Source organism: Emydura macquarii, unplaced genomic scaffold, assembly GCF_026122565.2.
Source record: "Emydura macquarii macquarii isolate MOO-44397 ecotype Brisbane River unplaced genomic scaffold, CSIRO-AGI_Emac_v2 contig_2699, whole genome shotgun sequence".
In the NCBI taxonomy this organism is placed as follows: Eukaryota; Metazoa; Chordata; order Testudines; family Chelidae; genus Emydura; species Emydura macquarii.
In genome coordinates this window covers 106,315-133,852 of record NW_027132836.1, presented here as the reverse complement: position 1 = coordinate 133,852, position 27,538 = coordinate 106,315, and the positions used below count along the sequence as shown (strand labels likewise).

At 36.7% G+C, this 27,538-nt stretch overlaps 1 protein-coding gene across 1 annotated transcript in view; it reads left to right on the top strand.

Annotated features, from left to right (window-relative positions):
* The window catches only part of LOC137164948 (uncharacterized), a 49,293-nt gene extending 29,634 nt beyond the window's left edge, over window positions 1-19,659 (top strand). Inside the window, exons 17-21 of the mRNA XM_067566026.1 lie at window positions 1,076-1,257; window positions 9,897-9,954; window positions 12,547-12,699; window positions 16,574-16,774; window positions 19,165-19,659. Of these exons, the coding sequence (XP_067422127.1) occupies window positions 1,076-1,257; window positions 9,897-9,954; window positions 12,547-12,699; window positions 16,574-16,774; window positions 19,165-19,203 (633 nt within the window). The 3' untranslated portion in view covers window positions 19,204-19,659. The remainder of the gene's footprint in view (window positions 1-1,075; window positions 1,258-9,896; window positions 9,955-12,546; window positions 12,700-16,573; window positions 16,775-19,164) is intronic.
* The last annotated feature ends 7,879 nt before the right edge of the window (window positions 19,660-27,538 follow it).

The window sequence follows — 27,538 nt, the reverse complement described above, 5'->3', positions numbered from 1 at the left end:
TTTTAAAGGGCATTTGAACTTTTACTTTACTGGGGGAAAAATAAAAGTGGCCTTCAAGAATGGATTTTATGGCTCTAGCAATAAGCTTTCACATAATGAATAGCAGCATATTTCAGAAATAGAACAATACTGTTTTTCACTACAAAAAGTTAGATAAATCCAAATGTGAAAAACTTCTCCCCAATTTCTTTATATATTCTAAACCTCCCTATAGGACCAAATCCCCCTCATTCAGTGTTAAATTGAGTGTTAACAATTAATGAGAACTCTCTTCTAAAATATACTGCACAGATCTTAATATTTATGATACCCACGAAACTTAAAAACATCTGTTCTGCAAAGAAATAGCTATTAATATACACTTATCTGCCGAGAACTGTCTCTCAAGTAGAAGAGTCAAAATCTCAATCAGTTTCCTCAGAGGAGTAGTGCTAAGCAGTGGTGATTTCAGGAAGGTGGTGAGGAGGCATTTTTAGCTCTTTTGGTTGTCAAGAATAGTAATTTCTCACTGTCCAATTGCAAGTTTAAAGTGATAAATAACCTTGATGATTTCACCCATGAATTCAGAGCACAGTATTGAGAAATAGTCACATTAATGGGATGTTAATTATGGAGGGTGCTTTTTTTTTTGTTGTTGTTCAGTAAATATGTTTTATTAACAATGCAGAAAGTTCTCAGCAGACATCTTAATGACATTTTCCATACACATTCTGTACCGATTTTATGAATCTTCACAGAAGAATATTCATGTACTATCAGCTCCCCATGGTTTTTCAATTTGTGTGTTTGGTTGGTGGAAATATCTTATTCCCTTTCGATTAATGGATGCATCTAAATTGTACTGTCAAAGAGCTAATTAAATCTGGTCATGTTAACTTTACTCAGTGGATAGAAGCAGACATCCAGTTCTCTAAAGAAGAGTTCAGTGAAGTGTAATCTGTTTGGGTTGAACATCTTGAGACATTTCTCCATTTCATACTGCTTTATTCCACTTTTAGCGTTTTCTTTGATTTAATATTTTTTGTTTTTGTTAAATTAGGCTTCTCTCTCTTAAAAGTTATGTATTTTGTTCTAGGTGTTACATCCTTATCTTGATGATCACAGTGTGCTTTTAATTCAAATATTTGGCCTGAATGCTATTTATGTTCCGGATCCAAGTGGACAGAGACCTGGAAAAGTAATATCTCACTCTGGTCAGATCCTGGAGCTTAATACACAATCGCAGTTAGGCTGGACTGCTATTCCACTATTTGACAGGTAAAGTGAAAAATTTATTGTTATGAAGTATCTGCCAATAGTCTAAAGTTTCACATATTTTCTTTGGACCTGCAAACATTTTCAGAAATTAATAGTGACAAGAATTGCAGATGTGTGAAATTCTCAAGCATGAAAAAACAGCCAAACTGCTATGTGAGGGAAAATGACAGGGGAGAAAGATGATCTTGTAGTTGAGGCACTAGAATAGGACTCTTGAGATAAGGGTTTAATTTTAAGTTCTGCCACAGTCTGCCTATGTGATGGTGGGCAAGTCATGTACTCTTTATGCCTGAGTTCTCTATCTGTAAAATGAGGATGATGATATCTCACAGGGTGTTCTGATTTGCCATACCAGCACTGACCTTTGTAAACCCAAACCAGCTTAACTTTCTTGTTTTGTTGTTGTGGAAGAAGGGATAAATTTGACAACCCCTGGAGGAAATTTGACAACCCCTGAAGGAAATAAAGTTCCCGCATTGATCTGGTCCTTTGTGTTGCTGCAATGGTATTGTTGAATTGTCTGCTTTCCATTAGCCTCTCATGAAGCCTAGGTTTTAATTTAAGCTCTTCAGGCTTTCAGTTTGATGGTTATATTGTTTGTCAGTACTTCTATCCACTCACAGGGAAAAATTCCAAAATATTAAAAAATAATGGATTTAAAAAAATATTAAAATTGCAGAATGTCGGGCTTCTGTGATAAGAAAATATTAATAACTAGATGTAGATTTTTAAACTGAGATTACATTGATTAACTCCAAAGTCACATTGTCTAGTGACTCTGCCCCTTTCTAAATTAAGATGGTAATATACGAGCTAGCTGCAGGAGACCCTAACCTTGAGATCCATTTGAATAGTATTTCAAAGTGAGAGTTTTGTAGAGCACAGCATGTCCATATCCACTTTGGAACACTTAAACCAATGCTGAATAATGAGATTCTAAAGCATGAATGTGTATTCTGTAACAATTGCAATGAATTAAACTTGTATAGCCCCAAAGGCTTCCTTCATAGAAGGCTCTCTTAAAATAATTCCTCATCATAGTACGTCAAATACAATTTTTTTATGCATTTGGTATGCATAACCAACAATTCTGTATATTCAAACTACCTTTGTTACAGAAGTGAAAATATCTTTAGTAAGTTGCAGAGTAGCTAATAAGTTTGAGGAAAGCATGAACCCTACCCTATTTTTTGGTAAGAAGACTACTGGGTATTTGTACAGATGATCAAAAAATCCACTCTTGAGCAATAAGCAAGTTATTGACAGAGCAAAAGTGGTACATTTATTGATCTGGCTGCTACTGTTTGGAGCTCAAAATGCCACTGCTTTATATTCAATGTCTATTCCTAAAGACCATCTAGTGAAACAATTACTTCCCGATGAAACAAAAATTAAAAAGAGAGTACAGTACAAAAGACAATTGCAACTGTTAGTGTTTGCCTGAAGCAAACAAAGTTATGGGATCCCCTAAACTACTCCTTACATACTTATTCATTTATTGGAATGGCTCAAGTTACTTTTCTTGAACTGATGTCATAAGGTTTTACATTTTTCATATAAAAATTATTTACTTCTATGTACATCCTGAGTCAAAATTGTGTGTATGTGAATTGTGGTGATTGTACAAATGAAAGAAATATAATGAAGCAAAGTTTCCGTTCTGATCTTAGTCCTCTGCAAATTAAAACAATGCACTTTAGGCATTTTTATGATGTGTACAAATGTTAAGGTGATTAGACTTTACATCTTCCCTATAACCTTAGTTGTGTATGAATAAAGTAATATTCCTCTCCCCTCATTCCCTGTCTACTGCTCTCCCCATTTTTAGAACAAGATATGTACAGTCTTTATTATCTTATCTCTGTCCTTTTAAAGTGTCTTCTGCCCTGTCTCTGATTCCCACCTTTATTTCTTACTTTTTCTATTTTGTTCATCTAGTTTTTCTGGGGTGTCTGTATTTTTTGTCTTTTTATTTCTTTTTCTCACCTTGAACTTTGCTTCTAGTCCTTCAATTTCCTCTTTCAACCTAGGTCTTCATGCACCCACACTGAGGCCTGGTCTACACTGATAATGTAGATCAATGGAATGCGGCTTCCGTCGACCACATAAAGTATGCGTATCCACTGGCACGTCAGTTCCGCCGACCTAAATCACAGTAAAATTCAACTTAATAAAACCACCTCCGCAAATGGCGTAGCACTGAAGTCGAATTCTGTGGGTTGAATGACCGTCAGTGTAGGCAGAGGCCGCTGGGAGGTATCCCATAATGCTCTGTTGTGACCGCTTTGCACATTCACAGTCTGCTGCACTGTGGCCATGTAAACAGGAAATAGCTCCTCCCCTCAAGCCCTGGGAAATTTTGAATTCCCATTTCCTGTTTGGTCAGCGTGGAGAGAGCTTGCCAGCACAACTGATCATGGCTACTGTACGTCCCAAACGCGTTCCAGCCTGGCATCAACCTGAGGTCTTGGATCTCATCGGTCTGTGGAACAAAGAGTCTGTTCTGGCTCAGCTCCAATCAAGCAAAGCAGTCTGGCATTGCTAGCTTCCTCAGAATGATGGCCACTCTCTTCTCCACTGTCAGAGCAGATCTCAAGTGAGTATTCATGCATTTCAGGGCTGGGGAGAGCTTGCCGCAAAGTTTAAAAAAAAGTGGCCTTTCGCATTCAAAAGTTCTGCAGTTCTCATCATCCCACACCTTCATAACTATGCGATCTCACCAGTCACTGCTTGTTTCCCAGGACCAGAAGTGGCACTCCACAGCCTGCAGCAAATGGGAATTGTTTTGTTCTGTGGCTTGTAGCAAGGGGGCCTCTGTAACATTGCGATTTTCAGTGCTGTGGCTCCTGTCTTGCCTCTGAAAATACTGCAGGTAAGTTGTGAGGTGTTTGTGATGCTCACAATAATAGTGCAGAGCTGAGCAGGCTCCATGCCTCACAGGCAATGGCATGCACATGGCAGAGAGTGAAGGGTTTTTTTAAAATAGCGTGAAAAGATGATCGTCTGTTTGGACTGGGACAAGAAGAGAAGGAGTACGTTCCATCATGGGAGGATGACAGCCTTCCCAAATGTCCCTGAAGGTAGTTGCACTGTGGGATAGCTACCCACGGTGCACTGCTTTGATTATCGACGTAAGCGCGGATGGTCGGGACGCAATCCCCCAGCATAGTGAGCGTGGTGTGATCATGCTCCTCCAAATTCTGCAGCTCGGCGGGTGAAGGTCAATTTAAATTAAATCAACTTCACTCCACACTGTAGACATACCCTGAATGTTCCTCTCCCTCAACCTGTCTCCATTTCCATTCCTCTTCTACTCCAGTCTTTATGTACCTTCTTGCCCTTTGCCTTATACTATTTCTCTAGCTCTTTCACCATTTTAGCTCTGTCTATTCAACTGTTTTTCTTTTCCCCCCATGTGGCTCCCTTCATCTCCCATCATATTGCATTTCAGCTTGAAGAGTGGGAAACTGAATGGGAACATGAAACTAGGTCTCAATCTTGATAATGCATAATACTTCAGTACCTAGCTTTATTCCTTTTGTTTGTTCAGTATTTATTTCCATTTTTCTTGGAGAGAAATCTGCATCTAAAATATGCTGTTGGATTCTTCAAGGTCAGAGATTGGATTCTTGTAATGGGCCTGTGGCAAGAAGACGGTAGAGAGGAAAGAAATCGTTGTTTAGCAGGTTAAAAAAACAACAACCCCCAAACCAATTTTTTTTTTTTTAAAACCTCAGCATTAGAGTTGGTTCATCATTCTTCCAGCTGGAAGCAAGATGTTGTAATGGGTAGTCACAAGCTGTTATATTTCGAGAGGCTGAAAAGAAAGGCGGGGAGGAAAGCTGAAGTTATCCTATGAATTGTGTGTTTCTTTGTGGGATGAAGTTAAAATAAACCAATAACATAAAAGATTAATTATACAAAACTTTAATATAAAGCTGTCTGTGGTAACTGTGATTTTTATTTCTTTCTTTTGGTTGTCAAATATTTGTGCTTTTTTATTAAGTTTTGGATTTTTTTTGGATCTTTCCAAACATTATGAAACATGTACAAAGAGTAGTAAAATAATTTGCATAAAATTGACTGCAAAGAGCAATTAGTCCTTCATTAATATGCAAATCTGGTCCAGTGAAAATTCATCTATATATGAGGCTTAAATATGCAACTCAGTCTTGCTGTGCTAGAAACCCAGATGCTTTTATTTACTTTGAAATTGAGGGATTTGGTTAATGATGTTGTTGACAGCAAAACTTGAATAAATTTGATGATCACCGTCTTTCATATTAGCTGAGAACCACGGAAGAAAATTAACAAGTAAAATACCAATTTTATTTGGTAATTTCCTATTATCAATCTAGTAACAAAATGTCAAATGAAAAGTAATAGTTACATTTCTCAATGTAGTTAACCTGAGATTTAAAATGTTCCCCAAAGACAAAAGCAATTTTTCTTAAACTTTGGTTTTCCAGAGGGTAAAGACATCTGCATAAACTGTATGAATAGCATGCTGCCTAGAGATTTAATATTAGAAAGTTAGATCAGTTGCTTGTTTCATTTGGAGAGATTATATAAACCCGGAAATTAAAAAGTAGGGTTTTTGGAAATAGCGGGCATCATTCCGCAATGGCTGAAGTGTTAAATGCTTCTTTTGTAACCTTTTTTCACCAAAAAGGTTAGCAATGGTCAGACAATTAATGTAGTGAACATTGGTGTAAATGGAGTAGGATCAGAGGTTAAAATAGGAAAAGAACAAGTTAAGAATTACTCAGACAAGTTAGATGTCTTCAAATCATCAGGGCCTGATGAAATATATCCTAGAATACTTAAGGAACTGGTCGAAGAGATCTTTGAGCCATTAGCCTTTATTTGAGAACTTGTGAAGGACAGAAAAGATCCCAGAGGACTGGAAAAGGGCTAATACAGTAGCTATCTATAAAAAAGGGAATAAGGACAACACAGGGAATTATAGACCAGTCAGTGTCACTTCAGTACCCAGAAGATAATGGAGCAAATAATCAAGCAATCAATGGATAAGCATCTGTAAGATAATAAATAAGAGTTAACATGGATTTGTCAAGAAAAAATCATGCCAAATCAACTTAATATCATTCTTTCATAGGGTAACAAGCCATGTGGATAGGGGAGAAACAGTAGATGTGGTATATCTTAGTGTGGCTTAGTATGTTGCTTAGTATGTGGTATATCTTAGTATGGCTTTTGATACTGTCTCTTGTGACCTCATAAACAAACGAGAAATATAGTATAGAAGAACCTTTTATAACGTGGGTGCACAACTGGTTGGAAAACCATACTCAGAGAGTGATTATCAATGGCTCACAGTTTAACTAAAAAAGCATATATGGGGTCATGTAGGGATCAGTCCTGGATCCAGTTCTACTCAATATCTTCATAAATGATGTGGATAATGGCGTAGAGAGTACACTTACAAAGTTTGTGGATGATACCAACCTCGGAGGGGTTGCAAGCACTTTCAAGGACTGGATTAAAATTGAAAATGACGACAAACTGGAAAAATGGTCTGAAATAAATAAGACAAAATTCAATAAGGACAAATGCAAAGTATTACCCTTAGGAAGGAATAATCAATAGCACAAATACAAAATGAGCAATGGCTGCCTAGGAAGGCGTACTGCAGAAAAGAATCTGGGAGTTATAGTGAATTACAAACTAAATAGAGTCAAAAAAGTAATACTGTTGCAAAAAAGCAGACATCATTTTGGGATGTATTAGCAGGAGTGTTAAAAGCAAGGCATGAGAAGTAATTCTTCTGCTCTACTCAGCACTCATAAGGCCTCAGATGGAGTGTTGTGTCTACTTCTGGATACCATGCTACGGAAAAGATGTGGACAAATTGGAGAAAGTCTAGAGGAAAGCAATAAAAATGATTAAAGGTCTAGAAAACATGACCTGTGAGGAACAATTGAAAACATTGGGTTTGTTTACTCTGGAGAAGAGAACACTGAGGAGGAATATGCTAACAGTTTTCAAGTACATAAAAGGTTGTTTTAAAGAGGAAGGTGATAAATTGTTCTCCTTTGCCATTGAGGAAAGGACTAGAAGTAATGGTCTTAAATTGCAGCAAGGGAGATTTACGTTAGACATTAAGAAACCCTTCCTATCTGCAAGGGTAGTTAAGCATTGGAACAAATTATTTGGGGAGGTTGTGGAATCTCTATCATTGGAGATTTTTAAGAACAGATTAGACAAACACTTGTCAGGGATGGTCTAGATAACACTTAGTCCTGCCTCAGTGCAGGGGATTGGACTTGATGACATCTCGAGGTCCCTTCCACTCCTACGTTTTTATGATTCTATGTTTGTTTTCCATTCAGTAGTGAATCCAGGTTTTGTGCAGAAGTGGAGCTGGGGAAGGGGTGATGGGTCATTCGTGGCACCACGTTCAATCAGACCTATTGGCTTGAAAAGGCACAACATGTACACCTACAGGTGTCCAGGGAGCCAGTCACTCCCTGCCCTCCTATTAGCTCCGCCACTACTTCCGTTAATTATGTAGAAAGCCTTTATGAGACTAAGTGCTAAGGTATTTGCTTTTAGTCTCCAGAGCCTGATTAGGAGCCCTCTAAACTCACAGCCATAAGTGGATCACTGAAATTAATTTACAAACATAATATTTTATATATTTACAATTTATAAAACCTTAACTGTGTCTTTTACTGCCACGCTGTACTGCCAGGCTGGTCTGGAGATGCAGGGCTTTGTCTTACCCATAGATCTATCACATAACACTTTTTTCCCCCACTGTGGATCTTCCACAGCCCTTTTGAAGCACCAAGGACCCTCCCATTGTTGATAATAATGTCACACCATCCATCATTTTTTCTGGCTGAAGAGTGGATAGGATTCCCTTTCAAAGTCTGTCAGTGAGCCTTAATTACCTAGAGGTGTACTGTTGATTGATAACAAAGTACTGCTCCTTTTTTCCCCTCTCACCCCCTTTCTTTGCAGATCTCTCAGGACCAAATTTAGCCTTGGCATAAGTGGTCTTAGTCACTAATTTCAATTGTGCTCACTTACACCAGAGCTGAATTTGGTTCCCATTCTCAGATGACTGCGAAAGTGACACCTTTAAAATTACAGAGAAATGCAGCTTAAATGGAGTGGACTGTATTGCAATTTGTAAAGCTGTACAATTGTAACTATCCAAGGACAAGTTAATAGATTATGCTGCTCACAGAACTGCAGTTTGATCCCTGTGAATTCTTGGCACAGCTGTTAGGTATATAAATCCTAACAGTGGTGAATTCTAAATCCTTGATGTGCTGTACTAGGCAAAACGTCTTTAGAGTAGTTAAAAAAAGTGTACTGGGGTATACACTGAAGTTGGCTCTTTAGCTCATCACAATGATATTTAGTATTGCAGAAGGGTCCAGAAGCAGGGAAACCTAGAGGGAGGACAGAAAGTAGAGTCAGAACAGGGCTGAAGCCAGTTGTCCATAATAGAAGAATCTACCCACTTGAAAATGGTGGAATCAAAATAAAAAATCATTTTGAGTCAACCAGAAATGTTTGTTGATTTAAAAATGAAATATTTTTGGTTTGACAAAATATTCTGAAACAAATAGTTTTGGTTTACATCAACCAATATTACGGTGGGGGGGATTTTTCAGTTCTACCCAGAACTGAAAAATCTGTTTTATACTCAGATCCAGTTACAAGCACATCTTATTTTATTTATTTTGTTACCCTTTAAATAGCACAGATGAGTCATGTATTGCATGCAAGTATTCCCTAAAATATTTAGGGGGAAATCCCCAAAATCCAGAACTGACTAGTTCTCAGAATGGAAGCAATTTGAAATTTTGACTAGGTTACTCAAAAACATATACTTCCTCACTCTTTTAATTGCAGTGTTCAAAGGCAAGAATCAAGAACTGTATTTAATAACAATATTACTTATTTTCTTAATATTATATGTCACAGTTCATGTTCAAAGCCCTTTACAAATTTTTCTAATTAGTCCACATCGTACCCATGTGAAATATTGTGTCCATTTAACAGATGAGGTAAAAAAGAAGCGGAGTAATTTACCTAAGGCCAGAGAGAGTGGCAGTCTTGGGGCCAGGATTAGAATTCCAGACTTGCTGATCCCAGAGCTTAAACTTCTTAATAACATCATCTGAAATTGAATAGTTGCAGCCAAGAGCAGAGAAATGTATAGTTCCTGACTCCCTACTGTGCGGTAGTTTTCACTAACTTTGAAAACTAGTTTTTGTTCTCACCACTCATTTGCCCACAATAATCATGGATGTCTCGATTTCTCATTTCATCCAGTTGACAGAAGGGAAACCCCATATACCAATATGTCTCAAAAATATTTAATCAATAGACATTTCAGCATAATAGTTATAACTTCAGGATACCTTCTGCTAATTTTATAACTCTAAAATCCTAGATTAATAAACACCTCAGCATTCTGCCTTTGAGTTTATTAGCCCAAGATATGTTTATTATCTCAGAAACACAAAATCTCTTCAGTTATCATGTAATTACACTTCAGTTCTACATATGCATATTAGAGACTCTATTAATAGCAAAATAGTGAGGGAGAAACAGATATGGCCTGTTTTGTCCATTCTTTTTCCTTGCTTCCTTTGCAGTGGCTATGTGAGGAGTGGTGTGCACAGTGCTCCGTTGTTTCACGGTTCTCCAAGTGCAGTAAGTATTCTGGATGAAGATGAGTGGTTTTTTTTCCTTCTGAAAAACTGGAAAGAGAGGGAAAACTTAGTGAATTTTTATACTCGTGAAAGGGAAAGACTGATATGCCACTGACTAATGAAAGACCTGGGATCTGTTCATGTAAACCTTTTATTCACACAAGTTGCCTAGCTTATGTGAATTAACTCTGTGAAAAATACTCACAGGAATAAGGATTGTTTACACTCTCTTTTCAAACTTCTTGCTACTATTATACATCTTCAAACTTCCATTTATGCAAAATAGGATTGCAATATAATGGCAACTATCTGAGCTAATTAAAAATGATGGTGGTCTGATTAACCAAAGTTTCCCTAATCCATTCCCCTTAATGGTTCTTGGAGATACCAAAAAGAGAAAAATGCCAGTTTATTTACAAAAGTACATTAGTTCACAGAAGTTCACATGTGCAAAGTAGATCCAAAATACACAATGTGCAAGGCAGTGGAGAATTGGGACCTAAACACACATACTGTGTGTATATTTTCTAGGTATCACCTTTAGCCATTAAAATGAAATATTCTTGTACAGTGATTGCACATGAAAATGGATCCCTCTGGGCACCAGGTCCTGCTAGAGTTGGCAGAATTGATTTTCTTTTCTTTTGCCCTTCCATATGATGTAATCCAGCAGTTGGCATTTGCCGGACCGATATGTCAATGGGATGCCTTGCTTTCTTGTCTTTTATATGACCTCTTGGATGTCTCTGCTGGAAGCTATTATTGTGGGTATGGAACTGCTTGTATATCTAGTGTTGGGTCAACCACCATTCCCATCAAATTTTTCATTGAATATGTGTATGAAGATCTTTCTGGCAGGAGATGTATTTTGCATTTTGTTTTCCTCCTAACTTATATTTATTTGACATAAAAGTTATTAGAACTGCTAACAGCCTGGCTAGTTAACTGTTTTGAAGTGGCACTTTTGTAAGCAATAATACTCAGCATTTTATAGTGCTTTACAAATATTAATGTATCTGCACAGAGTAATTTCTTTGAAGTAAGACCTTTTGCACTTTCATGGTGCTAGAATCCCTGACATCCAACCATGCATCAACTAGCTTCATGCTGGTCAGCTAGTAGAATTTTAACTTACTTCAGAGCTGTCATTAAAAATAAATGTAAGGGTGGCTCATGGAGGACTAAACAGTTTGCACCCACCTCTGCATTCTGAAATGCCTGTACAATTCCACCTTCACTGCTAAATAGCCACTACAAGGGAATGCTTTGCCTGGACACTACTCTCATTTTGGGGTCCAAGTTTTCCTCCTGATTTCAGCTGGGATCCCACAGGTCCTCTCTACACAGATAAGGTCCACTGTGCCTGAAAGCACAAATAACCTTCTTCCAGTAGTCAGTGCCTTCCAAAACTAACTGCTAAATACTACCTAAGAGATACTCGTATGAAGACTGAGGACGTTGTGAGAGCAACTGCCTCTGAATTAAACAATCATTATAGTATTTTTTATTCTGCCATAGTGGTGGATGATCAGCCTCCTTTGAAACAAATATTAGTGAATTGGCCAGCAGGAGGCACTAAAATAGCAGCAGTTACTAAATTTCTGCTGCTTATTCTAGACCTCAGTCTTGTCACCTCGCTGGTGTTGGTTTGCAGAACAAGACATGGAGGTGTTCCTAGTTCTAGGTTTCCAATATTTTCTAAAGATATTGGTTTGATTCTGTAATCTTCCTACACCAGTAATCCCATTGATTTAATTGACGACTATTCACATGAGCAAGGATTATTTCTGTGAGTAGAGATTGCATGAGTGGGTTCTAAGCTTTTATGAAAAGGTTAGATACATTGTTGTACAACACAACAAATTTTTATTGTATGAAACAAATTAATCTTCAAATCTCAAAAGTTTTTATCAATCCAGTATCAGGAAATTTGCCTTTTGAGATTGAACCCTCTCTTACTGTCTCTGGAGTGACGATGTCTGATATAGTTTGTCCAGATGGAACTACACATACATTCCATTGGATTAAATAGCAAACATCTGTAAAGCATCATTATATTTATAAGATATTGCTCTAGCACACTTTTTTATTGCCCTGGATTCATAACTGCGGTGTTCAATAAAATCTGCTGATTTCAAAGGTTAAGACAGGGTTTTATTTCTCTTTGTTCGTTGCTATTGATGCAAAAGTGTAAACACTATACCAAAAGAATTGCAGAAGAAGTTAGTTTAAGTTCCTGTATATGCAAAAGCACCAAACAGTTGTGGCATTAGGGTCCTGTTTGTAAACTGTAGTATTAAGAATTATGGTAGGTACTGGGGGTTTTTTTATATGGCATAAACAAATAAATATAGTCCAAAAACCATTCAAAGAGATTACTAGAGAGAAAAGATGTTCTTTGTCCAAGAATACTATTAGATAAAATAGCCAGAGGATGATATTATGCTTTGCAAAATCTTACAACTGACTTCCAGTGCAGAAATTTGAAGTGTGAAGATGAATGATGAACAGTTTATGGGAGTGTAAAATAGGCAGTTCGTGTTTAATCTTTTTTTCTTGGAGGAATCAATTTTTTTCTCTCTGTATTTTGCAGGAATTTCTTGAGTCTGTAATCTCTCAGCCAGTGAAGGATGTTATGGCTGAAGGTATAAAGAAAAAGACATTGAAGCTTTTGCCGACTTTTGGCAGTGTTACTCTTGAGTTTTGGGATGGCCATTACTTTGAAGATGAGTATTATGAGCTACCTGTAAGTTCAGGTTTATATGATGGAAATTAATTCAATCATTCATACATTATACTGGTTCTCCTACTTCTCTAAGTACTTCAACATTTTTCTTGGAAGCGTCTCTTAATTTCCTCCTCCTGTTCTCTGTAGACATCCTTAAGATCTGTCTTCAGTCACTTCCTTTTTTCACTTCACGCTTTATCATTTGGGTTCTACATCCTTTCTCTTTTGTCCTTGTTTATTATCTCTACACTTGATGATGACACCAAATCTACCTTTCCATCCTTTCCCTCTCTGTTCACAGTCTTTTTTGTCCATACCTTTTTGGCATCTCATTCTAGTTATCCTGCCGCACACACAAGTTAATTATGGCAAAAACTGAAAGCCCCTTTTTCCCAGCAGAATAATGGTTGAGTCACAGCCTCCCTATCACTTAGGGTCACTGCATCAGTGTTGCTGATTCTTCTCTCTTTAACCCCCACATCTGAGCTATTGCCAGGTTTTTTTGCTTCTTAATCTGCAACATCTCTAAATTTCATCCTTGCCCTTCTTTCCTATTTCTGAAACCCTAGTCCACACTTTGACCTTTTTTCTCCTTGACTACTGTTACCTCTTCTCTTGTCTAATTTCCCTGTAATCTCTCCATTTCCCTGTAATCATTTCCCTGTAATCTATCCAAAATGATGTTGCCAAAATCATCCTTCTCTCACCATGTCCCTCCCCTCTTTGAATTGCCTAATTGCCTTTCTTTAATCTTTTAACTGAAATTTAAGGTTTTCATTCTTCTAAGCTCTTCAGAACATCTCAGCTCTCATTTCTTACTATTCTTCCTCTCACTGCCTATATTCCTTGCAAGTTGCCCTTCTGAGTACACCTTTTATATCCTCTACATGATTTCTTTAATTCTGCCTCTTACATCTGGAACTTCTTCATTAACCTTGTATACCAACCAATCAGCCTACCTCCCCATCTAATTTAAAGCCCTGCTTAAAACTCACTTCTTCTCTGAAGTTTATCAGTGCTAATCCACCAATGAAAAACTACATCAACCAAAATTTAAGACTGTCTTCCTTTATGTTCTGCACAGTTAGTCTCCTCTGTAGCAGACAATAATAAGGCATAATAAATACATTAAATAATAATGCATATACAGTAATAATACTAAAACATAGAAAAGACAAAGTTGTCAAGCAGGTTTAACAATAAGATGCATTGGAGAAGGTAAGGTATGCAGAAGTTCTATATCATATGCCTCAGCTATTTGTTGTCAACTGTGTGGCACCATTCAACAAAATTTCTCAGAGAAAAAAAGATTTTCAATATGCTTAATTACATTAGAAATATTTTGCATAATCCTGTTCTGATTGAAATGAATGGCAAAGCTCCAATTGACTTCAGTGGTTAAAGATCAGGCCTATTGAATGTTGCTAGGAACTGAATGTGTAATAATAACAACAATAATAAATGGTTGATGAAAACATGAAACCTTTTTGTACTCAGGAGTGCATGAAACCAAATTTGGATCAGAGCAGTCTAGACTTCTGCCTATGTAAACCTTCAGGGCTTTTTTTTGTAGATGTTGCTCTGGAGAATCTCAAGGGGTACTTTAAAAATTAGCTCTTTTGTGGAACCTTTAATATTAAGTTTCTTGATTGAACAAAAGAAAACCTTAGATACTTACTTTTTTGTCTTAATTCCACAGAATATTTCAGTCTTATATGAGAAACAACTTTTTTTATTTTTTAAATAGGGTGTATAAATTTAGTTTAACTTGAGTACACAGAGTAAGAAATATTCCATAGAGGCTTAAAAGAATTTTCAAGTTAAAGGGAGTCCCAAGTGCTCAGCACCATGAAAAACTTTTATTTGGGTCCCTAACTATAGGCATACACATTTGAAAATTTTGTCCCAAATTTCTCTGTGCCTCAGTTTGTTCATCTGTAAAATGGGGAAAATGTTTAGCTATCTTATGGGGTGAATGAGACTTAATTAATTAATGTTTGTAAAGCACTTTGGGATACTCAGGAGAAAATCATTCTGTAAATGCAAAGTTGCTATTTATTAATAATGTTGTGCAGTGTGGTTCTTATGAAACAAGTACACTCATTCCTATACTACTTGCAGTTCTTAGTTTGATTCTAGGGGGCTGTTCAGCTCACTAGATAGGGGTTATTAGGTGAAAAATGGCAACTGCAGAGAGGTATTCATATAGCTGGTGTGAATATGGCCCTTTATCCATAATGTGGTGGTAGCACCAGAGACCATAATGGGGGGAAAAGGCAAGCCTAGAAGCTCATTGCTTTCACATTAATTCCTTTGCAGGGGGATTTATGTAGTATACTTTCTTTTATCCTGTGGGTGACCTGGAGAAGATTCAGCCCCTTTTCTGTGAGAAGCTTGGACTGCTGGGATCAGGGAAGCAGCCTGAGGACTTGTGAACTTGAGGCCTGTTTCTCTATTCTTTCCCCATAGGGCTTGTCTACATGGGGAAATTGACTAGCATAGCTATAGTGGAGTAAGCTATTCTGCTATAGATGTTTTGGAATAACTCCCTATTTGGACACTTGTGATTTTTATTGCAAAATAAAGTGTTCACGTGGGAAGCTATTCTGGAATATGTGGAATAGTTTATTATGCTAAATCTATGCTAGTCAGTTTTCCCATGTAGTTAAGTCTTCAGTCTTGATTTGCAGTTTGAGATGGAAGGAGATCCAGGAGGAAAACTAAAGGAAGGAGTGAAGAACTTATCTGCACATACACACAAATTTAATTATTTTGCTCCTAACAGAGTTTTGTTTGTTTAAATAGTTTTTTTTGTTAAAACTGTTGTTTTTTTTAATTTTCTCACCTTTTGTTGTTAACCATTTTCAATTCTTGAACATGGGAATTGGAAGAAGCAATATTACACATCTGCCCTGGTGTATGGTCTTGGCTATCTAAGAAAGTTGCACCAGTTTAATTTAAATTGGTTTTTAACTGGTGCAAGCCCCTGCATAGAAACTTCTTTTGGTTTAAGTGTGTCCTGTTTTGTTTGAGTTTAAATCTATTCCCAATCAATTTAAATTAAACTAAAATAAGACTGGTTTTAAACCAGAATAAGACTATTCAAACAGCATTTTGTACTGGTTTAACTAAATCAGTTTAAAAATCACATCTTTAATTAAACTAATGCAACTTTCTTATATAGGGAAGCTGTTTCACTCTCCACCAGAAACCTCTCCCAGTCATTTGCTTGCCCAGGATATATTGGTGTCATGCAAGTAAAATGCCTAAATTGTAGGTACTTTTAGTATGTTGAAAGTCAAGCTGGGATTGGGGCATGTTATTTCAGAAATGCAAATTTACGTTTTAGACATAAACACAGTAATGCTTGTTTAATTCTTCTGATAAAGTTATGGTAAAACAGTTAGACACTTTTTAGATGTCACATTTTATAAAATCAAAGTCAATTTGAAAATCACATTTTTCTGAAAATTTTGTATTTTCTATATTTACAAGTAATCTGTAACTGAACAGTAAAATGGTTCAGTTTGATTATTTGGTGCATTTGACAGAACTCTGTATTATCAGCTTTACTGATTGTATAGAAAAACAATGAGTTTCTCTCCCACTGAAATAATTCTTGTAAAAACATTAACAGAAGTGCAGAAAAGGAGTTTATTCTTTTCAAGCCATACTAGTTAAAGCATTCTTTGTAAGATACTGATTTTTATTTAAAATTGACCCAAAAACCCAACCAAACAAAAAACATTGTCAATGTGCCTTTGTCCCAAGTATCTTTTTCAGGGGGCAAAAAATATTAGCTCTGAAAGTATTAATCAAGTTCATTTTTCAATAGCTTTGATCTAAGGCTTTATATCAAATTTTAAAAACTGTACCTCTTTTTAAAATTAAGGTTCTAAACAACCTTCTAACTGTTGCCAAAACAAAGAAATTTGTGGACACTCAAACAAACAAGAGAGGCAAAGAGCTGTCACAGCTTGTCCTGAATACTATGGATAAAAAAATAAGAAAACTGGGACGACATAGCTCTGAATATTATCAACAAGAGTATTTTTACAAAGAAGCAATGGGAAATGCTTTGTACAGTCTTGTGGTAAGCATGAACGTTATAACAACATGTTAAGTTTTTGCTATACATTAACATGTATCCTCTAGTTGTTATTTATTTCAATCATTTATATTCTATTGCTATTTATATTCCATATTATAGGCAGCTCTGACAAATACTTAAATAAATCAGTTTAATCCTTTAAACCAAGGTTCCCAACCCCTAGTTCCCAACCCATAGCCCGTGGGCCAAAAGTCCTTTTCATATCTTTTTCAGCAATTCTTCCACATAGCAAGTCATTCCCCATTTTGAAGTTTTGCATTTGATTTTTTCCTTCCTAAGTGAAGTACTTTGCACTTATCTTTACTGAAATTCATCTTGCTGATTTCAGAGAAATTCTCCAATTTGTCAAGATAATTTTGAATTTTACTTCAGTCCTCCAAAGTGATTGCAACCCCCCCAGCTTGGTGTCATCTGCAGATTTGATAAGCATACTGTCCACTCCTTATCAGTAATGAAGATATTCAATAGTACCAGACCCAGAAATAACCCCTGCAGTACCCCAGTAGATATACCCTACCAGTTTGACAGCGAACCATCAATAACTAGGCTTTGAGTACAGTCTTTCAACCAATTGTGCAACCACCTTATAGTAAATTCATGTAGACTGCATTTCCCTAGTTTGCTTATGAGAATATCATATGGGACTATGTCAAAAGCCTTAGTAAAATCAAGATATATCATGTCTATTTCTTCTCCGTATCCACTAGGCCAGTGACCCTGACAAAGAAGAAAATGAGGTTGATTTGGTATGGTTTGTTCTTGACAAATCCATGATAGCTATTCTTTATAATCCTGTTATCCCCTTGGGGTTTACAAATGGATTGTTTAAATTTTTTCAGGCCTGGGGCTGTCTTTTACTCTGTCTTTGTACAGCACTTAGAACAATGGGGCTATGAACCTGATTGGGGTCTCTAAGCACTACAGTAACACAAAATAAATAATGATGCCTATTCTTTTGTTAATAGATACATCAGGAATAGTTTGTATATAAATGTTTTTAAAATAATAGCCCGTAAAAATGTGGATATCTCACAAAGCTTATAAAATATACTTTTGACTGATTCAGTGCATGCAAATGCTAACTTTCTACATTAAGAACATCTATAAGAATGGGCATACTGCATCTGACCTATGGTTCATCTAATCCAGTATCCTGTCTTCTGACAGTGGCTGGTGCCAGATGCTTCAGAGTAAGTAAACAGAACAGGGCAATTTATTGAGTGATCCATCCCCTGTTATCCAGTCCCAGCTTCTAGCAGTCAAAGGTTTAGGGACAACCAGTTTATCGGGTTATGTCACTGACCATCTTGGCTAATAGTCATTGATGGACCTATCTTCCATGAACTTATCTAATTCTTTTTTTGAACCCAGTTACACCTTTGGCCTGGCAATGAGTTCCACAGGTTGACTATGCATTGTATGAAAAAGTATTTTCTTATGTTTGTTTTAAAACTGCTGCCTATTAATTTCATTGGGTGGCCCTGGTTTGTGTGTTATGTGAAAGAGCGAATAACACTTCCTTATTCACTTTCTCCATACTATTCATGATTTTGTAGACCTCTATCAGATCCCCCCTTGTGTGTTAATCCAATTAATCAGGTTCAAACTCTGACTGAACCAAGTGTTGTAAGGAAAAGATGGTTTTACTTTTCTCAGAGGAGTTTCTTCTGTATGTGATGACTAGGTAGGTAAGGAGATTCATTCTAATCAGTCTTTTATATTTTACAGTTAGGAGCACTTCAGGTGTTCATTCTGCGGTTTTTCTGAAGCGTCTAGCAGTAGCTACTTTTTGAGATGGAATATTAGGCTAGATGGTCTATTTGTCTATTCTGGCATAGAAATTCTTAATTTCAATTCCTTATTGTGCTGTTTCCTCCGATCTTCAAATCAAATATGAAAAACTAAATGGACTTGGTAAGAATGCCTATAAAGCTACTTATACTTTAATAAACCTAGAACAATATTCAGTGACCCACAGTCTACAATTAGGTTGCCATGGAGTAAGTGAGTTACTAAGGCTTATTTGCATTAGTCTATTTCCTCAAGAACCCAGAGTGTGCACCTGCCCTTGTTTTCTTTGCCAACCTAATTGCCTTAAGGGGTGAGTCTGAAATGAAGTGGGCATGAGGGCATGGAACTGAAGTGATTAAAGTAGCTGAACACTCTGCCTTTGCAGTGCCAATCAACCTCCATTTCTGTGTATCCCGAAGTAATATTAGAAGTGGTCTCCTCAAGTAATGTTTCTTTCATCAAATATTTTAATCTATAATACCTTAAAGGGAAAAAAATTAAAAGGAAATGTCTCAAAGCTCTTATCAACAATATATTCTACTCTGTCCATCTAGGTCAACCAATGTTTTATTTCATTACAGGAAACAGTTCTCTTGAATGCAGGTTATGGTCCTCTATGAAATATCTTCTTGAGCTCTCCCCTCGAAGGTGAAGATTATTGGATATCAAAAATATCAAATTCTTAAACTGGATCCAAACATGTTTTCAAGCTCTACCTAAAACTAAGTATACATGATATGTATTTTGCCTCAATTTTATAACTTATTGATTTTTAAAAAATATAAATAATAGAATTAAGAATTTTTGCACAAAAAGCATTTCCTTCTGCATGTATAGGGCATAAATCGTATATATCTTTACATTAAAGTTGTTTCATTTATTGCTGATTCAAAATGTGCTTTTGTTATATTCCTGATTATAAATGTGAAAGTTCATTTTCAATAGCTATTATACTGTCAGCAACAACAGTTATTTAAAAAGTCTTTATGTACCTTATTGTTTTATCCATTAGAAAATCATAGTAAAATGATGTTACCCAGGATAGCATTGTTGCAGCTCAGCTGTTGTGTGCTATGGCCTCCTGAAATTATTGCAGGATGATGCGTTGGTGTTCTATCAGATGCAGCTCTGCAGGTGTCAAATACAGAATGGCCACCTCTTCATTCCTTTGCCACAATTCAGACCCCTTAATGGCTTAGTGATATTCAATTATTAATCCATATAGGACCAAATTCTCAGCCGTACTTGCATAGCCATAAGGGGCTTGTATGACCCATGATACTTTAAGTTCGCCTAGCTGGCAGCCAGATAGAACTGACAGGGATGTGAGGATGTCGAGGTGGTGATGGTGATGTTCTTGTTCAGAGCCTCTCCTGAAATCTGCCCCAAATTCCTGAGTTCAGGATATGACAGAAGAACTTGATGAAGTCTGACTTCTCCCTGGGATATGGGAGGAGTTGCATAGCTGTGTAAGCTGTATGTGGCTACACCATGAAGGTTGCTTCACTCCCTCAAACCAGACAAACCTAGATGAAAGGAAACTAAGGCTACAGGATTGCTATGGGCTATTTACCACAGATGTTCCTGGGCTCAAAAATTAAAATTAATTTGGTAAGTATCTAATGTTTGAGCTTGTGCATCTGCAGCTCTTTCTAAATGTAAAGCAGAGTTAAGTATCCACACAATGTGCCTTTAACAGCTGGCATGTTTTCTGCATTCCTGTGCTTGCATAAGAGATCATGGATAATCAAATTATTGTGATGGGCAAAAAAATGGCACATGGACAAATTCCCATCTATGATAACACATGCCACATTTGCTCTTTTATCAGAAACAATAACTTACAGGTGAAGGGAATCTTCTTGGTGGTGATGTCATACAGTTCCTCCAATAATTTATTTGTAGGAGGACTGTAAAAAAAGACAATGTCTTCACCTGAATGACTGGTTCAATGTGTCTGTAGTGTTTGCCATTGTCCTTCATACTGTACCAATAATGAAGTTTATCTTATTTCCTCAGTTGTTTTTAGTCTGGTCAGTCCTGCTGAAAGCACCCAAAGTGAAGCATTTATATTTCAGACATCTTTTTTTCTTAAATGGACAATATCAGATTGTTACAAATTATTCCTTAGATTATTAGTATCATGATGACGTGCAGGCAGGAGCAAGCAGCACAGAGAGGCACATGTGGTTGTAACAGAGGTTAGTGGTGCTAGTGATAACCTAAGTGTACTGAGTCCTATAGTCTTAATTAACTCTTTAAATGCCTTCCAACACAACTAAGTGAAATAATTGTATTATCTAATTTACTGTTCACTCTTTGTGCTGTCAGTACATTTTGGATTTCTCACTTTGGCAATGAAAATAGATTAGTCGGTTTCTGTTGGCTTTTAGTCAATTTCACACGCAAAGAATAGGTTTATAAAATAGAAAATTTGAACTCAGGGGGGAAGAAAAAGCTTTATATGCACATAAGGGAGAGTTGGTGATTTTTAAAAAAATCATTCACTCTACAATATCCTTTTTAGTTTATTTTATCCATACCCCCATCTTGAGAGTCTCTACTGTCCCTAAAATAATCACCGGTGCTATGTGGACTGGCAAAATTTGGCCACAGCATTTCAGATGCTTGGTGTGTCCCTTGCTGAAAAGGAAACAGCTGGGTATTTTCTGACATAATGTGCCTAATCCACCTCTGCTGTCATCATCTTAATTGCTGTTGCTGTTTTTTTAAGTCCTCTACAGAAGGTCTTTGTAATGATAAGTGAACAGTTTACGCTTCATAAGCAAATATAAAGAAAGCTGCTGCTAATTGGAGAGGGAGTAGTGCAGTTATGATTCCTCAATGTTTAAGTTACAATTGGTTAAAAGGACGTATTTTGGTTAGTATTTACTCTGCTATATAATACTCTATCTAGGGTGAATTTGATTGATAAGATCTGACCCCAGAAATAACTGTTTTGGAGGGAGAGGGGATGTTAGTTTGAACTTTAGTTGTAATACTAACACCAGCATCTCTATTACTGTTTTATTTCTTATTTTATCTGTGGTTTTGAACTGTTAACAGGTAAATAGCCAATCTTGTCATAAGGGGGGGTGGGGGAATCCCTGTCATATCCCTGGGGAACTTCTTTTTTCTACACCCTGCCCTCAAGCCTTGTAGCTACAATCTTTCAGATTAATAGGACTCTTCAGACCACAGCAGTGATGCCCCTTAATCTACCAGAGGGGGGTTACTGTTGAGTAATGTACTCCCTTTCCCCTCCACTGCTTACCCTAGGGGCTCAGCACACTGTCTCAGCAGTTCCTAAGAGGCTGAAGGGGCTTGTTTTTAAACTTCTCTCTCCTCTTCCACAAGTTACATCTACTTTGTATAGATAGCTGTAGATAAAGTACTCTTACAGTTACATGACAAAACTTGTTTTCTCTGAATGTTAAGATTTTTCCTATTTGCTCCCCCTTCCACAGATAACAATATCTTTTGAGGGCATCAGCCTGGAATCTTGCTTCCTGTAATCTTTGAAGGGCTGAAGTTGCTCCCCTGCCCTGTTTACTGACTCTCTTTGCCAGTAGCTTGTGTGTTATGAGAAGATATCATTCTTTAGAATCAGAACAGGGAAAGGAACATTATTTGCATTGAGAGAATCATAGAGATGACAGTTCTTTTTTTCCTAAAGCATTCAGTGTGTAATTGCTGAAGACATTCCAAGCCATTCTAATGAAGTGTACTGCCTGCCAGTCTGTGTGCTCTTCCTAGAGAACCATCTGTTACACCTCAAATATCTAAAGGTCTGCCATCATTTATTGCACCAAACAAATCAATTTCTTTGTCTGACGTGCAGTAACTTGTGAATGTGGCCTAGAAGGTAGTTTGTTACCATGCAAAGCACAGAATCTTTTGTCCATTGTTACCATATAAACAACATTTTCTCATGACTCATTTCAAATTTCTAAAATCAGACCTACTGATTAGATTTTAATTTATTTGAATAACATATATTAATACTAAAAAATCCTGAATGATTTTTCTCTTCACTCAAACATTGTTACATTATAAGCTTTTTCTTCTGGTAAACCAAACCTTTCTTTGTAATAATCTGTACGCAGGTCTTAAAGGCAATTTTGAACTAACATGACTTTATTTTAACTTGATTTATTTTTCCTTTAATTTGATTATTTGTAGCTGAAACACCTAATCTAAAAAAGCTTGCTGTGTCATGTTGTAGCAAATAAAGATATTTCAAGTTACACTGTTTGGTGGTTACCAGAAGGATTCTTCTGATAAGCGTGTAGGCCTTTAGAGCGCAAGGATATAGGACCCAATCCTGTAGCATATTAAGTCATTGAGAGTAAAGGCTGTAGGAGCAGGCCTATAATGGCAAATGTTATGGTTATTTGCAAACTCATTCCTCCCCGTTCCCTGCTGTAGATTCAAAGAGCATCCTCTGACCCTCATTCATCTGAGATGGTTCATTTCTTTCTCTCTACTACTTTGACTTATGAGAATCCAGGTGCTTTTCTGAGAAGCATAGAAATGGCTTCTTATGAGATTCCTTACCCAGGAGGCTCTTATGTCTTGTGCCTTAATAGGGAGTGGTTTTCCAGTATCTTTCCCTCCTCCCCTCCGTTAAACAGTAGGGAACTAATTAAGGCCCTGATCTTGCAAAAATGGAAGTACATGTGTAACTTTGCACACGTGTGTAGTCCAGTGGACTTCAGAAGGACTACTCACATTCATGTTTAAGTCTTTGCCGTATCAGGGCTTAACAGTGCAGGAATTCTCCTTTTCACTGCACTACATTGGAACCACATAGTCTATTAGGGTCCTGTCTTAAACCTGACCCACCAATGGAAATCAGACCACAATGCAAAATTCACCATCTTGTAAAAATATTCCTGTAATCCCCAAACCTGAGGAGGTATTAATAAAAAAACAGCTTAAGGTAGGAGAGGTGAAGAGCAGGGCCATTGTGAAAAACTCAAAATGTAATTACTGGGTATAGTGCCTTCACACCACAGTGATGGTATCATAGAAATACCTAGAATAGATATTAGTTGGACCTAAACAGCTCCCCCAATCCTACCTACTAGTGTGAGTTTATTTTTTTCATTATAAAATAAGTTACTGTTTTCTCATTCCCACAATCCTATTTACTAGGCACATTTGGTACTGTACATACAAGTAAATCTGACAGGATTCCAGTAACTTGATTGAATTGTTTACAGAGGAACACACATTATGTAAATACTCTACTGTACCTTGTCCTCTGGAGTTCTGCTCATACTTATAGTACTGTTCATAGCAAATGTTTTGGTAACTTTGTAGTGATCAGGGCATATTTGTTAAAACCTGACAGACATTTCTTTACAGCAATAATATTTTAAATCCCTCTTGCTTAAATAGCTTGATAGTCTGCAATAGTAATTACTATGTGGCTGTTGGTATCTATCCATTTTAGGTACCTTAAATTATTAAAAATTAGTTCCCCTCCCACCCTACCCCCTTTGAAACCATTTGGAAAAGAGAACTGTTGAGCCAAATGCCAATAATAAATCCTGCTGAGACCTCTATATCCTCCTGATAGAACTGTCTGTGCCAACTAGAGACTGATTGGCATGAATTGAACTCTCTGTACCACTTGATATATTGTGCTTCAAATGGACCAATTACAATAATTACCAGCTCTGTGGCTGGAGCTTTAGTGCTCAGTCTGCACCTCAGCTAGCTAGCAATATATCTAATCCTACAAACTCTCCATTTTTCAAATAAATTGAATGCAAAAAGAAATACTTAGAAAAATTAGAAAAGAGCTTGAACTGAAATTAAATGCTAGTGTGGTGGTGGTCATAAAGTAAATTGTAGATTACTAGAAAGTTACAAAATTAGGCCCCAATTCTGCAATCAGTTCAGCATGTACAGACCCTTTTGCATGGGGGGCCAACTGCAGGATCAGTGCCTGAGAAAGTACAATGGGGAGCACTTTATGAATGTGTATAGATTGGTAGAATTTCTGCCTTATATTTCAATATGTATTTTTAAGACAGAGAAACTAAATTAGAAAAAAATCTATATAAAAAGGAGTGGTATACTTTTCATTAAACCATTGTTACTTTTAAGTTGCCTTTTACTTTTCTTATTAGAACCTTAACTCTCTCAAAAATTCAGCATTTTTTATTACTCTGCAAAATAAATGTTTTACAGGAGAAGATATCTTACTTCATTTATTAGAAAAACAAATTAGTGAGAAGGGACTCTGGTCATCTTTTAAGTACAATTTATCTTCTCTTGAGGACGGGCTGCGCAGTAGCCACCTGCCATGTCATCATTCCACTGGGAACAAAATCTGTATCAAGTTACTTCTTGTGTGCACAATTACCTGTATTGGGTAGTTGTCCTGTTTCTCCACCCTCCCCTGGGTATATTTAATAGTTGTTAAAGATAACTTTGATATTATTTTAATATATTACTAGTCCTCTTCATTGTTCCTAGTGTTGTGACCTCTTGATGTCCTTTTAATTATTCTATAGCAATGATAGTATTCCCTGTATCAAGGAAGCCAGGGAAGTGTTGGCATAAATCTGTCATAAATTTACATGATCTGACATATGCTTCAGATGGACTATTATAATAATCCCTTGTACTACTGTAATTTTGGCTATTTGGCCTGGGTAACTCAATTAGCAGAATACATTGTGTTATCTAGATAGTCACTTGTGTGTCCCCAACAAGTATCTGAAGGATTTTCATTCAGAAAGATGGTGAAGCAAAAGTAAATGGGTGAAATTTAGAGGTGGGTAAATTAATGTAAATTACAGGTAGTTAAGTGAATGTTTAGATTAGTGTAATTTTGCATACTGGGCAGCCACAAGAAGTTGTAAATTAATATGGAAGGTTGGCACTTTGTTTATCTTCTAATTTTTTCCAGTTAATTGTTTTTCCTACCAAATTACAAATTAGCCTTTCTTACCCTCCCTTTGACTCAGGGCTTTTCAACACAGGGAAAATTTACCAGTTATACTGGGATAGTTATCCCGGTATAGTTAAACCGATACAGTTATACTGGTAAAACTTCCCATGTGGACACTAATTCCGGAATAAAAGTGCCTTCTCAGTTTTGCTTACACCCCTTCCAAAGGGATGTAAGCTAAACCAAGAAAAGGCACTCTTATACCTGAATAAGAGTGTCAACATGGGGAGTTATACTGGTATAACTATATTCTTTTAAATTTACTGAAAATCACATTCACATTTATATAGGCATAACTTTCCTGTGTAGACATGCCCTCATATTCTCTTATAGTCACACAGAAGGCTTTGTTTTCAAATTGTGTTTACTAAATGCAAGTCAAACCTACCTATCAAGATACAAATTTACCATACATGATTAGGCATACATGGAATATTATCTAGTGTATCTTACTATTGTTTATACAGCCCCATTTGTGTGCATGACACTTCATAGAACAGTGGTTCTCTACCAGGGGTACGGGTACCCATGGGGGTACACAGAGGTCTTCTAGGTGGTACATCAACTCATTTAGATATTTGCCTAGTTTTACAACAAGCTACATAAAAAGCACTAGGAAAGTCAGTACAAACCTAAATTTCATACAATGACTTGTTTATATTGCTGTGTACACTATACACTGAAATGTATGTACAATATTTATATGCAAATTGATTTATTTTGTAATTATTTGGTAAAAATGAGAAAGTAAGGATTTTTTCAGTAATAATGTGCTGTGGCGCTTCTGTATTTTGTCTGATTTTGTAAGCAAGTAGTTTTTAAGTGAGGTGAAACTTGAGGTACGTAAGACAAATCAGACTCCGGAAAGGGGTACAGTAGTCTGGAAACCTTTTACGAAGGTGGCATATTTATATTAATGTTCTTGGACAGATATTTGGCATTTATAAAGCCCTTTTAGACAAGGATAGCAAAATACTTTACAACTATTAATTAACATGACACGAGATAGCTAAATACTATTATTAGTTTAATTTAACAGAGAAGTAAACTGAGGCATAGAAGTTAAATGAGTTACCCCAGAATATATAGTGAATCAGTAGCAAAGCCAGTATTATTCCTGGCCTGCAGTATGTAGTATTACCATGTTTCCATTCCTGCAGTCAAATCCCATCTTTTCCTAAAGATACTGTTTGATAGAAACCACACCAGTATTTCTGTGTTAATGCTGCTTTTTTTTAATCTCCTTCAAAGTGTTGAATTTCTCCTTGGGGATGTGTGACTTAATAACATTGCAAACAACTCTTTATCTCTGTGCAGGGAGATAATTACTCTAACGACCAAAGTGCTGCATTGAAACTTTGGAGGTCTTTCGTGTGGATCTAAGTACCCAAAGCGGCCCAGAGGAGTCAGTTCTGAGTACTGCAGCAGAACAGCTCCTGCTTCTGCTGTCCTCATCTTCACTCACTATGGAGAAAACCATCTGCTTCTGCTTCTTGGAAAGGGTCTTGTATTCTAAAATGACCTCCCCCACCTTCTATCCCTCTCTCTAGCTGCTGTATTTATAAGAGCAGTAAGGGAATGAATCTCTCCGGTTAAAAACTTTCCAATTGAGTTCTGATTAAAATAAATGAAAATGCTGCTTGCACATGCTGACATACAAAAATAGTCTGTGTAAGGAGTAAATCTACAAAGTTTAGCTTAGAAGCAAATAAATCTGTACCTGCTCATTGTTTTTTTATAATATAAACTTTGTTATAGAGTGTCCCTCAACCCATGTGCCGAAGATGGATGCTCAACATATTCATGAGTCCTGAAATAATTTTCAGGGCCTGTGAAACATCATATTGTATAGCTTTGATTCAATTTGCTGGGGTAGCATGAAAATATATTTTGATCTGACTGTTATCCTAGCCAAAATATTTGAAGGTATCTTTCTTTTGCCTGAGTCACTTTCGCAGATTTAAAATACAGCCATTAACAAAACTATG